The sequence below is a fragment of the Euleptes europaea genome, chromosome 13, assembly GCF_029931775.1.
Source record: "Euleptes europaea isolate rEulEur1 chromosome 13, rEulEur1.hap1, whole genome shotgun sequence".
Taxonomy (NCBI): Eukaryota; Metazoa; Chordata; class Lepidosauria; order Squamata; family Sphaerodactylidae; genus Euleptes; species Euleptes europaea.
Window position 1 is genome coordinate 41606155 of NC_079324.1, and position 17345 is coordinate 41623499.

The 17345-nt window shown below is 43.9% G+C and overlaps 1 protein-coding gene across 1 annotated transcript in view; it reads right to left on the reverse strand.

Annotated features, from left to right (window-relative positions):
- Positions 1-17345, reverse strand: part of SFI1 (SFI1 centrin binding protein) — a 44836-nt gene that overhangs the window by 18201 nt on the left and 9290 nt on the right. Inside the window, 12 exon segments of the mRNA XM_056859032.1 lie at positions 883-1061; positions 2045-2126; positions 3608-3738; positions 4330-4396; positions 4880-4977; positions 6379-6471; positions 7777-7847; positions 8759-8920; positions 11767-11923; positions 13286-13388; positions 14859-14976; positions 17024-17118. Coding sequence (XP_056715010.1) covers positions 883-1061; positions 2045-2126; positions 3608-3738; positions 4330-4396; positions 4880-4977; positions 6379-6471; positions 7777-7847; positions 8759-8920; positions 11767-11923; positions 13286-13388; positions 14859-14976; positions 17024-17118 — 1356 coding nt within the window.

The window sequence follows — 17345 nt, forward strand, 5'->3', positions numbered from 1 at the left end:
GACTGTGATCAAAGCTGGTTTATTGTTGTTTTGCCTTTATGAGTATTATTCTTGAACTAGTAGCTATATTCTTGAACTAGAAAATACATATATTCACAGCAATATTCAAGGCAGTGTCACCTAACACAGCAAGCAAGGCTGCTCATTAGCATGTTATAATAAAAATTCAAAGTAAGCTTTAAGCCTCGTTAGGTTGGGATTCAACCTGTGCATTTCCACTGAACTTTGACCAAAAGGAGAGAACCTCCAGAAAATCAACAAGACCCACAAAGGACCCTCTAGAGCAGAGGTTCCCAAACATTTTGAGTCATGGAGCACTTTTCAGGAGAGAAATTTGTGACAGAGCACTAATTTTCACCTAGCACCTATATATTCAACCGAATGACAGTAGTATTTTTCTTTCCAATCTCTTCACGGAGCACTAGGAGATGTTTCGTGGAGCATCAAGTGCTCCGTAGAGCACAGTTTGGGAACTGCTGGTCTAGAGCAATATGCCAAAACAGAGCACGAGACAAGGGCCTCTAACAACATCCAGACAAGACTTGCTCTCCCACTCAGACAGCATCTGCTGCGTCTGGTCCATGCTGCAGACTTCACTTTTGCATTGTGGTGTTCGTACCTCTCTTAGAACTCAGCTCTGTAGATGAGGAAGCAATTATGTGCTGCACCCGTGGGGTAATGGTGAACAATGCAGTCAGCAGAAAATGGTAACAGGAGCACAAGAAACTTCAGAGGAAAAGGCACAGATCAAGAGGAAAAACTGGTCAGGCTTAGTGAGCCTGATGCAGCTTGTGGCTCAAAGATGCGAGATCACAGTTAGTGTGGCATTTGTGGAAACAGCAAAGGAGAGCAAACATTATTTTCTTCTTACAACTCTTTTACCCTTCTTTAATCTCCTGAACGTTGTTCTTCCAGAGATGAAAAGTTGCCTGCAAGATTTGGTGGCAGTAATGTTCTTGGGCCAGGGTCTCTTCCTCTTGCTCTTCTAGATGCACCGCTGTTCTCCCATGCCATAAACACCAGAAGTGGGCCAGCAGCTGTCGCTCACAGTGTATGACAGCCTGCCAAGATAGGAGAGTACCAATGACAACAGTCAATAGTGACATCACGAGCGCCATCGAAGATGATCACAAGCTCATAAAAATCTCCTTACAAGGCTGCCTGCGCTACAGGGTAAAAATGGAACACTGGATTTACTGTGAGGGTTTCTTCTCACAGGTAGAAGGAAGACATCTTGGTGAGGATTCCTCCACCCATCTGCTTTAAAGAAAGAGCTATGCAAAACAGACAGCATCTTGCCTTCCAGTGGGAGAGCGCCCCCCTCCCCAGTTCAGCGCTTGCCTCAGCAGAGACACACCAAGAATAATAAACTTAGGCTGCAGTCCTAAGAACACTTTCTTGGGAGTATGCCCAACTTGGAGCCTTTGCCACTTGCCTGAGGTGGTATTGATTTGAGTGACAAGGATGAAAAAGCAACTGTCTGCTTTGATTTTGATTTCTTGGTCAGCATTAGACCAGCTCCGTCCCTGCAGTATCTGAGCGCAGAGGGAGGAAGCAGCAGAAGAAAGAATGGTTTGGCTGTTGAGTGCTGAAATGGCTGAGCAGCACTCTGGGATGCCCTGTTACTCCAGCAGTGGAGTAGATCTCCTCAAATCAGGAAAGGGAATTTGGTTTGTTTTGCATAACCCTCCCTGTGGAGCAACTCTGACTGAACACATCAAACCGCCTTATATTGAATCAGAGTATTGGTCTATCAAGCTCTGTATTGTTTACTATGATCAGCAAAAGCTTTCCAGGGTCTTGGGTGCTGGCCTTTCACATCACCCACTACCCAACTCTTTTAACTGAAGATGCTGGGGACCTTCTGCATGCAAACCAGGTGTTCTACCACTGTGCCATGGGCCCACCCCTAAGTGAGAGATGCAACCAGGCTATCCTCCTGCAGTGATGGAAAAGTGTCATACCTGCTCAAAATGCACTCATTCATGAATGTGGAAACTGCCTATTATCTTGCTAGAAGTAAAGGGGAAAAACTAGGAATTACCATTTTTTCTGCCACCTGGTTCTCTTGCTGCTGATGTGTGCTCAGCCACCACCTGTCAAATAAACGTCTTGTCCATGTTTCCCTGCCAAGCAGAAAGAAAGACCAATGAGCTGGGGAGTTCATGGATCTCAAAGGAAACATTTCTGTGTCCAGGTAAATCTCACATTTTGAGAAACCTCAGGACACAGGTGTTGCAATAAAGACCCCAAAAGACTGGGTGATATCTCATCTAATTATGCTTTTGCAACTTTTATGGTCCTAGAGGATTTTCTTTTAGCTGATTTTAAAGTGTTTTTATTTTCTTGATTAAGAGGTTTCTGTATTATATTAAGCATATTATATGGAGAGGTGGGATCAAAATATGGATTCTTGAATATAGATATGAAACTCCCCTGCGTAAATAAAAACAGAGCAGCCAGTAGAACTTTTCTGTCTTATATGCTAGAAGGCCCCCCAACCTTTTTGATCCTATGGGCATCCTTGGAATTCTGACACAGGGTGGTGGGCTCAACCACAAAATGGCTGCCATGGGAGGAGGAGCCAACCACAAAATGGCTGCCATGGGAGGCAGAGCCAACCACAAAATGGCTGCCATGGGAGGCGGAGCCAACCATAAAATGGCTGCCACGGGAGGCGGAGCCAATCACAAGATGTCAAGAGAGTGAGAGTTTGCATAACTCCAATAGCAATTTTTCAACATTTCAGGCAGAATCTCTGCTTCACAGGATGCCTTTTAAAATGAATGTATTGTTTTCAAATGAAGATCCTCGTGCTGTGGTGGCAGCTGCTGACAAAGCAATGTTTTTTTTTAAAAAAAAAACCTGCACAGCCAATCAGCTTTTTAATGGCCAGGTGAACCCCAGTTGGACAAAGACCCCACCCACTTTCTAAAAAGACTTGGCTAGCACCAGGAAAGGTGACGGTGGGTGCCATGTGTGGTGAGGTCATTACATATGTATTGTCAATACTCTAAAAGCAAAATGGAAGGGAAGTAAAGCCAAGCCATTGGGCAAATGGGAGGAGGGAAGAGTAATTCAAAAACAGAGATAGGAAAAAGAAGGTTCTGGAGAGCTGAGGAGCAAACCTTCACATACCATCTAGCTTTGCGCACACAAGACTGGAATTAGGAAGTCTCCCCCACCCCCCAATGGCTGGGACAAACATTAGCATTGCTATGCCTGTGCAGCAATCAAGAGAAGTAACTTGGCCTGAAATTCCTCTCCCACCGACACAGAAGTGTTCGTTCCCTCTAAAGTGCGAGGCTGCCACAGCAGCATGGGAAAGAAAAAGATGGAAATTCCTTTGCACGGTCCCCTTCATAAGAATATGTAAAAAGGACTTTATCTCCTTGCATAGAGTCAAGATGAATGATGGATCTAGTTTATTGTTTCTAACGCTGTTAGAGACTGGGTCGGTATTTCCGGCTTTGCCACCAGAGATCTCTTAAGAGAAGTAGATGTCAAGATTTGAGCAAAGGTACTTCATGGATGCAGTCATTTATAGAGTTCTTCACCAACATTCTCCTTTTATTCCAAAGCTGTTCATAAGAACAACTCGTTGTACCTGTGAAAGCACACAGCCATCCCTTTCATCTCTCTCCACCAGTACTGATGAGCCCTGAATCGCTTCCAGGCTTGGAACGTGGCAGGCAAGATCCTTCGCCTATAGTAAGCATCAGCTTTTGTATACTGCAACTGAAGAAAAATGGTAGCTTTAGTGTGGATTTCACAGCAGGACATACAGCTCTTACACAAAGAAGATGCCAAAGTTTGATCTAACCAAAAGATAGGCAGACAGACACAATATACCATGTCTAAAGCTGGAGCTTTGCTTTCTGTTATTCGGCTGCTTTATTTAAGATGAAAAGAGCAACAGTCCATACAACAGAAGACCTTCTCACGTTGAAAATGGGGGCCTTAAAAACAACCAGATTAGAAAGCAGAATATTGACAAACCCACAGAAAGAATTTAAATATGCTCCAGTACTGGATCATGTTGGATTATGACCCACAACTGGATTCCTCCAGTGCAGCTACTTTACAAAAAAAGAAAATAGGGACCCACAACTGGATTCCTCCAGTGCAGCTACAACTTAAAAAAAAAGAAAATAGGGAATCACAGAGAAAGACGAAGAGAGACACACACAAGGATATAAAGATGGAAATATAAAAAACTAGATAGTGAACATGCGTATATAAAAACAATTTGGATCCCATGTGGAGAAATGGAACTCTGTTCTGAAAAACTTGAAGAGTACTGTGATATGGAACGATCCCACCACTTACCTTTCTGTACCTTTTCCAGCTTGCATGATGTAACCAGGTAAGGAAACACTTCTGCAGCAACACCAGGCTGGAATAGAGATAGCATAATAGAATGCAGACTACGTAATTTCATTAAAAGTCTGGCATAGATAGAGAAACTCTTTGTAAAATGGCTGGCGGCTACGCCTGGATAAACTGTACCAGCTTCTTAATGAGACAGGGGGCTTACACCACCTAGTGTATCTAAGCTAGATGTGAGCAATGTTCAAGAGACAGATTTATTGGCAAAGCTGCGCCACACCGCCCCGTTGTCCTCTTTACCCACCCACAGGCACCTGCTGCAGCTGTGTCTCTAACACTAGGCAGGTCCAGGCCTGGCTAGTACTGGGGATATGGAAAACTCAATAGGCACCAAAAAAGGTCCTGGGAGAAAAATCCTGGGTGGGATATTAATATTTAAAATAAAAATAAAGTAGTAACAAGAACAAACCCATTCACAATAAAATTAAATTAAAAGATTACAACACTGGGTTTCAGTTTTATAGCTGCATTTATTGATGCTTTCTAGCACCTGTAGTGAGAATGAGCCGCCAGCGTCAGAAGATGGCATTGTGCTTCCTCCTTGCGTTCCAAGGAAGACTTCCAACAATTCCAGAACCTCTGCAATAGCTAAGGAGTAAAAAAAAGAAGACAAGACAAAATGTGCAGCATGATCAAGTCAGGGGTCCCTCCACACTGACAACAGTGGGACATTATCTTTTTGAATGGAAACATTCATTGCATCAACCAAGCTAACATCTAACTTGAACAACAGTGAAAGAATCTAATCTGACATCATTTTTATTTGCACAACTGCACACATATTCACCAAGTTACTTAACCGCGCACATCTGGTGTCTGTGACCCAGAGAAGCTTCACTACATGGACCAGGGGAGGGATACTCATAGGATGACTGAGTGTGGCTGCTGCCCCGGTGGGAGTGGCTTGGGCATGACCATTAGCTGTTTAGGCATGCCCTTGGTGAAGCCAAACTTTGCAGCAGAAATGGTCGCAATTAAGAATATCCCAAGCCTGACCTGCTGGGGGTGGAAGGTGAGGGCGGGCCCCTCCACCGTGTTGATGCTGTTGCTATGGAATCGACTGTACCTAACCTGATCCAGGAAGACAACAGGCTTGGGGGAAGTCACTCTGGCTGGCTGGTATAAAAGCCAGACCAGCCAGAGCTAAAGATGACTCCCTTGGGGATGCTCAGGAAGCACAGCAAGACAACCATGAGAATGAGTCGCAAACCTCCTCCTCTCTTTATCTGAGGAAGCTTTTGGGTTGGAGCAGGACTACAATTAGCCCATAAGGTGCAGGAGCTGTTATGTGGAGGTTGTAACGGCCCAGGTTAATTGTGTGGCTTCCTTTTTTGGCCCAATTTTTTAAAAGTATTCTTAGTAGGTTTGTATGTTCGGATATTTCTGATCCAAGTAACTATCCAAAAAATACCTTATTGGTATTGTCCAGATATATTTGGCTCCATGGTATCTGGGATTTTCTGGGATATCGGTAAATGGGTCCTGAAAAATTCTGGAAATATTCAGGAGTAACTGGGAATATTCGGGGCCACCATTTTAAAGATCCAAATGTCAGACTGGTATTTGGAACTTGAATAGCTGGGAATATTGATGTTTTTTTACTCCTTGATAACCGGATCTAAAAATACTTTTTGTATGTGTGTGTTGCACAATCCTAACTCTTAGCACTGCCATTTGAGCCCAGCCCAGTCAGAGGCAGGGTATAGCACAGCTTTAAACTGGAGAACCACTAATGATAGTCATAACAACCTCACAGTCTTGTGATACTTGTGGCATAAACGCCTATAAACCAGAACCCGATTATCCGGCAGTGTTACATAGTAGCCCACGGACATCTGTAACTGTTGCTAAATATACACAAAAAATGTTTCCTGTAGCCCAGCATTCTACTTGCAGAGAACAACTCAGTGATATAATGTGACTTTTTTGTTGTCAAAGTGAGAAGGTTCAGGATTCAGCTTTGTACAGATGCAACAAGGTCAGGCTCACCACAACCTGATGCTGCCGAAAAGCCAAATTTCTTCTCATTTGCTTGAGCCTCGCCTCCGCCACATTCTTTTGTAAGGTGTTAAACCCACGACGCTGTGAAAAGCAGAAACACACAAGCAGCCTGAAAATCAGAGCCCATCGGATAAGACAATCCTGCTGAAAAGGGCAAAGGCGTTCTTATCCTAGGTGCCTTTAAAAATGGAATACTTCTGTCAGTAGCTATTATCTTCACTGGATAAATGGAAATGGCAGTGTTATCAGTGAATACCTATCGTGGGTGTGGGGACTGCAAGGGAAAGACTGTTGCCTTCATGCCGGTGTGCTATTTAGTGGATACTAACATCAAACTGAGTCTGGGGAGATCCAAGTCAAAATCTCCACTCTGCCACAAAGCTCCCTGCATGGCCTTGGACAAGCCAACTTCTCTCAGTGTTGTGAGAATAAAAGGGGAAAGGGTAAGAAACCAAGTACATCGCTCACATCCTTGAATGAAAGATAGGAGCGTGCAGGCTTAGATTAAACAGAGGATTACCACAGATGAAAGGGAAAGCATTTTCACCAATTCCCACCTTCCACTGCAGACCTCCAACTCCCCCTTCATGCAGTTCTGGGGGGCCGGGTCCTTGTCCCCCAACAGCAGCAGGGGGGCATTTGAGGCTGTAGGAGAGCAAATTGAGCTCTGAGAATGGAAATACTTTACATCCATGGAAAGTGCTGGTGGATCCAAACTACAAGCAGATTTGATTGTGGCCTTTCTGGGGGCATCTGGTTAGCCACTGTGGGAAACCAGGATGATCAATAAGGTTGTCTGGTCCAACAGGTCCTTTTTGGTTTTTAAGAGCCCACCTTGGTAAATAAGGTGGGCTCTTGAAAACCAAAAAGGCTCTGTTGGATCAGACAACCTTATTGATCATCCTGGTTCCCACAGTGGCTAACCAGATGCCCCCAGAAAGGCCACAAGCAGATCTGCTTGTAGTTTGGATCCATCTGCAACCATCTGCAACTATCAGCTTTATCCAGAGGTGGCCCCTATCACGAGGCAAGGTGAGGTAGCAGTCTCGAGTGGCCAATGTTGGCTACAATAAATGAGAGCGGCTAAAGCCCAATCCACCAGGAGGTTCTGCACAAGTCTAACCATATGAATGGGAAATACATGAAAGAACCAGCTATAAAACTGTACCGGGTGCAGTAGTAGCAAACACATGTTTCCAGCACTGTACCTCCTGAAGGTACACTGCAAGGATTGGCCAAGGATTCCTGCCCCTTGTATACATGGGGGCAAGCAAATAATTGCCACCATGTAATGTGCAAAGGTGCCCTATGTGAGGATCATAAATGAAGGAAGCAGCTTTCATTGGTCAAAAATTCTGAAGAAGCCAGGCTCTGCAACCTTCTTACCAGCAGGAGGCATCTGTAGTGGTGTTCAGCTAGCTCCTGAAGTTTAGCTGCTTCAGTACACAGTGACACATCCATTGTATGGGTTAAAGAAAAACTGCATTTACTCTGCTGGATCAGATCAATGCTCTGTAGTTTATCACAGGCATTCATAACATGAGGAGCACCAAAGGTATAGCAGAACCTAAAATCTAAGTAGGGAGAAATCAGCGTATGAATTACTGAAGTTTTAATTATTTGAAACAGCTGCTGCTGCTTGATTTTTATTTTTTACTTTCATTGTTTAATTTTTATGATGTTGTAAAAAACTGCATGCAGCCTTGCAGACTGGACAAGTATATAAACATCTATCAGTGAGTTCCAGAGGTTAATTATTATTGCTTAAAAATGCTGGCCTGTGTTTCAATTAATTCTTTTCACTAACCTGAATTTCCAGCTGGGATCCCGTTACACCTTTGGCTGGCGAGAACAGTTAAGCATGTGCTCCAGCCATAATTCTCAGAATATCTGCATTTGACCGACACCAATCCTTACAAACCTCTACACCTACTATGGCCCAAGTCAAGAACCATGATGCTGATCCAGTTTCAGGTAGGTAGTTGATCAGATTTGCAGCAGAACAGCAAAATCTGAGTTTAGTAGTACCTTAAAGACCAACAAGATTTCCAGTGTATAAGCTTTCTAGAGTCCAAGCTCCCTTCACTGGATACAAGTATGAACAGCTTGTATCTACACAGGGAGCTTTGACACCCTGGAAATCTTGGACTTAAAGATTTGAGTCCTGAAGCATCTTACTGTTATGATGACCCAGTAGTTCAGAGAACCAAGTAGAGAGACCTAGATTTTTCTTCTCTCCTGGAATCTGTAATGTGCCTGTTAGAATACAAGATTGCTTCTCCTGGTCATTTTCTACACACATAGTTCCTGATCCAACTCTTACTGTTCACTTTATCCCCCTGCAAAAGGACTACGAGAGAAAGGATACAGAATTTCCATTGCAAGAAGGCTCTTCGCAAGGCAATCCTGGATGCAAGCTGAGCAATACGTTCCTGGTGTAGGTACAATTGCTGTTTCTGTTCCCAAGCCAGATGCCATGACAGGAAAAACTGAAGGAGCACGCAGCTGTGATGGTGTTGCAAAGCCAGCTCTGGAAAAAGACACACACGAATAGCCCCAACCACTACAATACAGGATCTGGGTATGGTATACAAGCATACGGATGAGAGAGGTTTTGATATTAAGCAGAACTGAAAATGAAAGTAATGTCTGGTACCTAGTGAGTTCTCCTTCTACTTGTTTGCCTGACCGTGGTCCAGATACCATGGGGGTACTCACCTCTCTGTCCACAAGGAGGCAGCAGGTTGACTTTAAAGAACAAATAAACTGGCTGGGACTGGACATAGAGGCATCTAACACTTGCCTACCAGTAAGACATGACTCATTAACTCTGTAAGTTAATGAACTTCATAAATTCATTCCTCGTGATGAGGTCACATTCACCATTAAGCATTTTTTCAACAGATTTTCTCTTAATCTTAATCTCTTAATCGAGCAACAATCTTTTGGATTTGGTCATAGTGGCCAATATCCAACCATGCAGTTCCAAAGATTTAAGGATACTGCTTTCTTAACAGGGAGCAGCGATTTCCACTAACTCCCTCCTCCCACTGCAGGTCACTGAGCCCCCCTCCCCCAATTTTTTGCTTCTGAATGTTAACGAACCCTCTGCAACTGTATAGGGCAGGGGTCAGCAAACTGCGGCTCAAGAGCCGCATGCGGCTCTTTGGCCCCTTGAGTGCGGCTCTCCGAACTTGGTTCGGAGCCCCTGCTCTCGCGTCCGCTCGCACCGGCAGCCGGGCTGCGGAGCCGGCACACCTGAGAGAGAGAGAGAGAGAGAGAGAGAGAGAGAGAGAGAGAGCGCAGGTGAGGGGGCATGCTGTCTCCCCCCCCCCCCGCCGTGGAGAATGGCCGGGCCCCCTTTCCCTTGCCCTCAATGGTTGGGAGGCTAAAGCCTCCCCTCCCCTCTAGCCGCGTGATTGCTGGGCGGGCGGCTGGGCGTTCCTGGCCGTCTTCTGTGGCGCTGACGCCGTTCCCCCATCATCTTCTGGGCCTGTGGGTCCCTGTAAGCTGGGAAGACGCACACTTTGGAGCCAGTGCAGGGGCTTGTCTGGTAAGTGGAGGGTGGTGGGAAAGCCCCGGGGCGCGGGGTGGGGCCCCCGACCCGGGACACACGTAATGCTACAACTCGGGGTTGTCTGCTGAAGCTGGAGGGTGGGAGATTCAAAACTGATAAAAGGAAGTATTTCTTCACACAACGTGTGGTTAAATGGTGGGACTCCCTTCCCCAGGAGGTGGTGATGGCTGCCAACTTGGAGGGCTTTAAGAGAGGAATGGACCTGTTCTTGGAGGAGAGGGCTATCCATGGCTACTAATCAAAATGGATACTAGTCATGATGCATGCCTATTCTCTCCAGGATCAGAGGAGCAGGCCTATTATATCAGGTGCTATGGAACGAAGGCAGGACAATGATGCTGCACTGGTCTTGCTGGTGGGCTTCCTGGAGGCACCTGGTTGGCCACTGTGGGAACAGACTGCTGGACTTGAAGGGCCTTGGTCTGATCCAGCATGGCCTTTCTTATGTTCTCATGTGTTTACTGCATCTGTGAATCTAGAAGTTTGCTCACATTGTTCACATTGTTTTGTCAGTCATTGTCATGATTTAATTTTACTTACTTTTTTCCCTCCTCAGAGGCCATGTCTACCCACTGGCTTTCTTGGCGGTAGACCTGGACTCCGAGGAGGGGAAAGTCCCCCTTCAGAGGCCAGGTCTACCAATTGGCTTCTATGGGCCTCCGGAGGCCAGGTCTACTGCCAAGAAAGCCAATGGGTAGACCTGGCCTCCCAATGGGACTCAGCCGGAGGCCAGGTCTACCAATAGGCTTTTATGGCGGTAGACCAGGCCTCCAGACGAGGACTCTGGACAGGGAGGGGGAAATGGCAGGGACTTACAATTTAATTTTTATCAATAAAAAAGATCATTATTAAGTATGATATCAAGTTTTATTCAGTGTACCTATAGTTTAATTAAGACTTTAAGACTTTATTTAAAGTCTTTATTTAAGTCTTTAAGTTTATTAAGTTAAAAACAGTGTACCTACCTATATAGTTTAAGTTTAAGAAATTTGGCTCTCAAAAGAAATCTCAATCGTTATACTGTTGATATTTGGCTCTTTTGACTAATGAGTTTGCCGACCCCTGGTATAGGGGGCAAGAGTAGGTCGGAAGTAGGAAATGGGAAATCAGTGGAAATAACAGACCGCTCTGAAGAAAATATAAGCGCCCTAAGTCTTTGGCATATGTAGCTGGATAAGGGCCACTGTGTTGCAAAAAAACCCCTAGTTTTCATTTCATCCAGTCAACATCCTGATTGTAGCATTCGCATGAACAAACACTCTTCCTCACCTGGATACCCTCTTCCTCACCTGGATACCCTCGTCTCTTGAAGGAGAATATCCCAGCCTAGATTCAAAATAATGTTGTCGTTGCATGTATTGCAACATACAGGAGTTTGTCTCTGGTCACACAGTGCTCATGTTTATCAGAGAACTAGGTTAGAGTCTATGGTCAATACTTAAAGGAACAAGACTGTCCCAGTGGAACTGCTCCCAGTGAATTCATCTTTGATTAGAGGGGTTTTTTCTTTAATATGCATGTATGTCGCCCAGCTGTGATTAGCTACTGAACCCTTGTCCCAAAAGGCAGTAAAGTCATTTCTTGTGGTAAACCATATTTAGCAGCATTTTAGTTCACTCTTCCATAGAAACTTGTGAGTAGCCTGACAACTCCCACAGTCCTGTGCTCAGCAATTATGGCAAAGGTCATCTTGTGCTTTCATCAACCAGGATCATGACCATTTCGCTCAAAATAGAGGTATTACTCTATCACACTAGAAATTAATTCTATTTTGTCCCAGACTTTTGCTTCCAACTTACTGTGCTGATGCTTCTTCTCTCTTCGGAGATGAATATAGACACGCCAGGATTTCAAAGAACTACGTATCTTCTTATGCCGGTAATGCGACAGTGCCCTGACTTCCTTTTCTTTCAGATTCTGTATATATGAATAGACCTCCTTCCACTGCAGCCAGGCCTAACATCACAAGAATCAACAGGAAGAATGTATGCCCAACGGCAAGGAAATGAAAAGACAGCAGAGCAAGGGAAAGCATACACCAGTCACAGAAGGACAAATGCAAAATGCCAGCCATACTTTCCTCCCAGTAAAAGTTGTTATATTACTGGTTCCCATTAATTCAGGCAAAAGATTTCTCATTTATAGCAGTCTCTCCCTTCGGAATCCCACATTTTCTTCTTTTACACAATACAACTCGCCCAAACATCTTGAAAATATATAGCTCCCTCAGAATTTTTATGTCATTCTTGTTTAAGGGAAAACTTAGCAAGCAGTTTGTGTCAACATCTCACAGGAACAGCAAAGTCCACTCACTGTTGCCCACCTCTCCCAGTTCTGATCCCCATCTCCTAAGGCAGGAGCCAAAGGGGCAGCTGGGCACTGACAGGTAAGCTGGGGTCTGTCCCACCAACCTCCTTCCCCCTTTCCCTCTGTGGCTGGGAGCCATCCTGGCAACACTGCCTCCTGCATTCCAGCCCAGCGGCATGGCAGTCCAACAGGGGCAGCAGAAGCCATGGACCCCCACCACCATGGACTGTTGCACGCAAAGGGAACTGGTGTATGGGATTTGGGAGCAGACTAGCAGCGCCATAGTTACACCATGGCTGGTCGCCTTGGCACAGGTGGGCCTCAGGATTGTTCAACTTATAAAAACTTCCATCTGTTGCTGGAATCTCCACTTTGAAAGGAGAATGGAGGGATGGCTATCAGCCATGCCATTTCTAAGAAACCACACATACAGAGAGAATAAGCCTTTGCAAAAGACTAATATGGCTACCCCTCTGGAATACACCTGCAAGTAACAACTATTGAAGACTGATAACAAAGGGCAGCCCCTGACTTTAGAAGAAGAGTTGGTTTTTATATGCTGACTTTCTCTACCACTTAAGGAAGAATCAAACTGGCTTACAATTGCCTTCCCTTCCCCTCCCCACAACAGACACCCTGCGAGGTAGGTGAGGCTGAGAGGGCTCTAAGAGAGCTGTGACTAGCCCAAGGTCACCCAGCTGGCTTCATGTGTAAGAGTGGGGAAACCAACCTGATTCACCAGATTAGAGTCCACTGCTCCAAACCACCACTCTTAACCACTACACCACGCTGGCTCCCACGCTGGCTTTATGAATGCTGAGTATGTTTACAGAGGCATTTGAATGGCCAATATTTGAAATAAAATGGTATGACATAACAAGCTTAAGTTCTTACAGATGTGGCACCCATGATTACTAGTAGCAGCTGCTAATTTCTGTATCACTTTAAAATAATTTTATTAGGTGTTCTACAGAAAGTAAGATTTAGAAGACTCATATTTACGGCACTCACCTGAAACTGCAAGCCCAGGGCCCATTGCTGTAGAGCCTGAGCATCCATTTCACAGCTAACTTGGATTTGGCACCACCTCCTCCTCCACAATTTCCATGACATCCTGTTAAAAACAAAAGTTTTAGGACTTCTTAAAAATTCAGCTCTGCAGCCTATAGCATGAAAGAAGGAGTTCTGCAAACAGCTGCTGGAGACTTCATGCCCACTCCTTATAGACACCATGAGTTTTCTTGGTCTCATATTCTATGACAATACCTATACAACTTGCCAAGCAAAACAAATTACAGTGTAATTAATACTGTAATACAAATTACAGTGTACTTTACCCATTCAAATAGTTTTCAAGGAAGTTTCATAGCTTGGTTCTAAAACAAGCATAGTCTAGAAGAGAATTTATTTGAGCCTTGTGTGACTTCTCAGAACTGTGTTCAGAACTGGGATGCCACTTAAAAGAAGAAAAGAAAGGGGCCGCACCAAGACAAAAGAAAGGCAAAGAATCAAATGGTGCAGAGGGAAGCAAATTCTTTAATAATAATTTTTACAACCCCTATGTGTTTCACGTGCAGCTATGTCTGGAGGAATCTTTAGATTCTTTTTAGTAACGTCCCCATGCATGCATTAAGACCGAAAGGAATGAAGAGCAGGAACTTCAAATAGATTATTGATTCGCAGAAATGCCTCTATCCTAGAGTTTACCTCAGTAATTCAATAATTGGGATTGCACTCTATTTATGAACTGGAACCCAGTTAAGCAAATGGCTCTGGCTGAAGTAAGACAAAAGGTTTACCATTTAACACCTTTGCTAGATTGTTGCACCTTATGGGACAGAGACTGCAAAAGCCCAAAGGCTAGGCAGTATTTTTTCTTCTTGGTCCAGGAATATGGTGAATGAACCCAGATGGGGGCAAACTCCTACACTGTCTCTTGGCTCTAGCCATAAAGGACTAAACCTTTATATCAGGACTCCATCTTGACAACTGAGGGACAATGAGAGAAGTCCCAACACTGAGAACTAATGTAATGACATGCTTTTAAATGCTGCAACTTCAAGAATTACTAGCCTGTCCTAGTAACAACACTGTTAGGAAAATTACAGTTTAGGGTTTAAGAGGACTATGTGTTTTCACTGTTCCTTTCAACCCTTGATCAGCCTGATGCTTTATCAGACCATATGTACTCTTTTTGATTATTAAACTTTCTTACATTTTGAATGCTCAAAGCCTGATCTCTGTACACATACCATACCTATTAGTTCCCACTTTCCAAAGAGCAGTAAAGAGGAGGGGCAGCGGTTGACCTCGCCACCATGAAAATGCAAAAGTGCAATAGATTTCCTTTATGCTAGCCAGTAAAAGAGAAGCAGGAGGCATGGAAGCTGGGCAAAGTCTTTAAATGGCGACATAGCATGGAGGGCTGGAAGTACAAAACCTTCCAGTGGCAGGTACTCTTTTAGATTTGTTAGTGGCACTGGTTGCTATCCTGAGAGAATACGATTTTTCCCAGGACTAAGGGGAAAGAGTCTGCAGGACTGCAGGACTGATCCTTCGCAGGTGACTCTAAGTCTGTTCTTACCACAGGGTGCTCACTTCCTTGAATCTGAATGCTTCCAAATGCATCCTATGCTTCATGCGGCGCATTTCCACATAGCTCAACCAATGACACCATGCTCGAAGTGTTTTCTTCTTTGCTGCTTTAAAATCCATTTGACATATGGTTTTAAAAACATGTACAAGTAAAACAAAATCCATATTTTAAAGAAATACTCAACTCCTTCAGCCTTTCAGCCCATTAGGACAAGCTTAGAATGTACTTCCCGGAAAAAAGGGTAGTGGGTCACCCAACTAATAGCTGTCAGATATTAGCTAATGATAGAAACTTCATATCACATCAGCAAGATTGCTAGGAAAACTTTGCTGTGTGTTAAAAATGGAAAACCCGAAGATAACATTAGAGTTTGAAATTCTTTTGTAGTTTTAAAAGTAATTACAGTCCGTACGTCTAATAGGCAAATCCACACAATGAAGCCATAGGAACCACTAGGTTACAGATTAAAAAAAAAAAGATTTTGGAGGTTTAACAAACCTCTCCCCCAAAGCTAGCAGAGACATCTGCACATGTTTTTTAAAGGAACATTGTTTTTAAAGGACCGTTTGGGCAGCATATTGCCACCACCAGAAAGAAGAGACAAGGAGGGGGCAAACTGGAGCCAGATGGGGGAAGCTGGGGAAGCAGCAGCTGGTGGGGGGGAGATAAGATTTCCTCTCCCACATGAGTCCCCTCTTGTCCAACACTATCAGTGTAATCATAAGCAGAGTTACACCTTTCTAAGGCCACTGACTTTAATGTACTTAGCAGCATGTAACTCTGCTTAGGACTGCACAGCAAACTCACTAGGCAGTACAGTATAATACACTGGCTCACTATTAATACTATTAACGAAGGCCCTTTCTGCATGGGTTATCTGTTGGAAAGCTTCCCCCCACCCCCGTTTACTCTCAGCATCATGGTGTGTTCATGTACCTCCTGGGGTTTCATTGGCTTTTTGCCAATCTTTCTCAAATCTGCTTGGCTACAAATTTTTTGAGGAAGATTGCAGTAAAGCCTGGATGATTGCTATGTGGATGGGACATTCAGATTTTCCAGCCCACTAGGCAGCAATTTTCCATGACCCTGTCCCCATAGCAGCCATTTCCCCCCTCCATTAGTGGTTTAAAAAAAATAACATTAGAACACTTATATCGATATATCATTGTAATAACAGAGGTAACAGATTCTCTGAATTCATTTTTTTAAGTAAGCCTCTAGTCACATCCCTTGTGGGACTATAAGGGGAAAGGCAGGCCCAAAAGATGGCACACTTGGAGGTGATGCTGCAGTGCTATATTGCCACAGCAAATAAGCTTGCCTCATCAAAACTTCTCATCAAACTGATTTGATGTGTTTCAGTTGCAAACTTATTTACTGCCATCTTCTAGTACTTAATGCATTCAAACATTCTTTCCGTTGAACCTACCAATATCATGATTTTGAAAGAATTAAATATAGCACTGCTGATGTTTTGACAGACGGAGAGACAACAAAGGAAGGGAAAGAAGAAGAACCAATGGATAAACGTGAGCAACTGCAGTTGTATGCCAGGATTAGTTGGGAATTTGGATCCAGGAGTTAAGGCTTCACGGGAACAGTAGCTCAGGTGTGGGGTGGGGAATCTGAAGGAAGAGAATTCTAGAACAGCAATACATTTGCTAGATAAGCAAATATACTGATATTTGTCTAATCTATTCCAATTGCTGAACTTACCAATACTGCTCAATCTTTATTTAGTAGGTAAATCACTGATAACAGCGTGTTGCGTGTTTAATTTGGGAATTGGGTTGTAAAATTCTAGATCCTCCTACACTGGTGGACATTCTTGGGTTTAAAATTGAGCCAGATTATGGAAATCCATCCCAATAGTGTTACTATTAAAATTAAAAATGCAAAATACATTGATGTTCAGGTAGTAGATAGCAGACAATGAACCCACTGAACTTCTGCACTAACCTCCTTTAAATATCTGGATTTAATTTAGCATACAGCTAGGTGCATGAAATAGCAGGTCTGTGCCACTTTCAAGCAGATACCTATCTGGATGGGAGAATTACATCATCAGAGAAAGTAGCCATTATATATCATGCACAAAACCAAGCTTCTACAACAGTTCACTGATGTTCTTTGCTTTACTTCTACTCTCTTACCATGAGTCTCTGCAACACAGTATTTCTTCTTCTTCTCTCTCTGTTGGAATACGTAAGACTTCCAGGACTTATAGACCAGGTTGTACAGGAAATACCTGACCAACAGAAGAAATGTTATTGTCGAAGGCTTTCACGGTCAGAGTTCATTGGTTCTTGTAGGTTATCCGGGCTGTGTAACCGTGGTCTTGGAATTTTCTTTCCTGACGTTTCGCCAGCAACTGTGGCAGGCATCTTCAGAGTAGTAACACTGAAGGACAGTGTCTCTCAGTGCCAAGAAAATACAACAAATGCTACGATCAGCAAAAGACAAAAGAGACCCCCT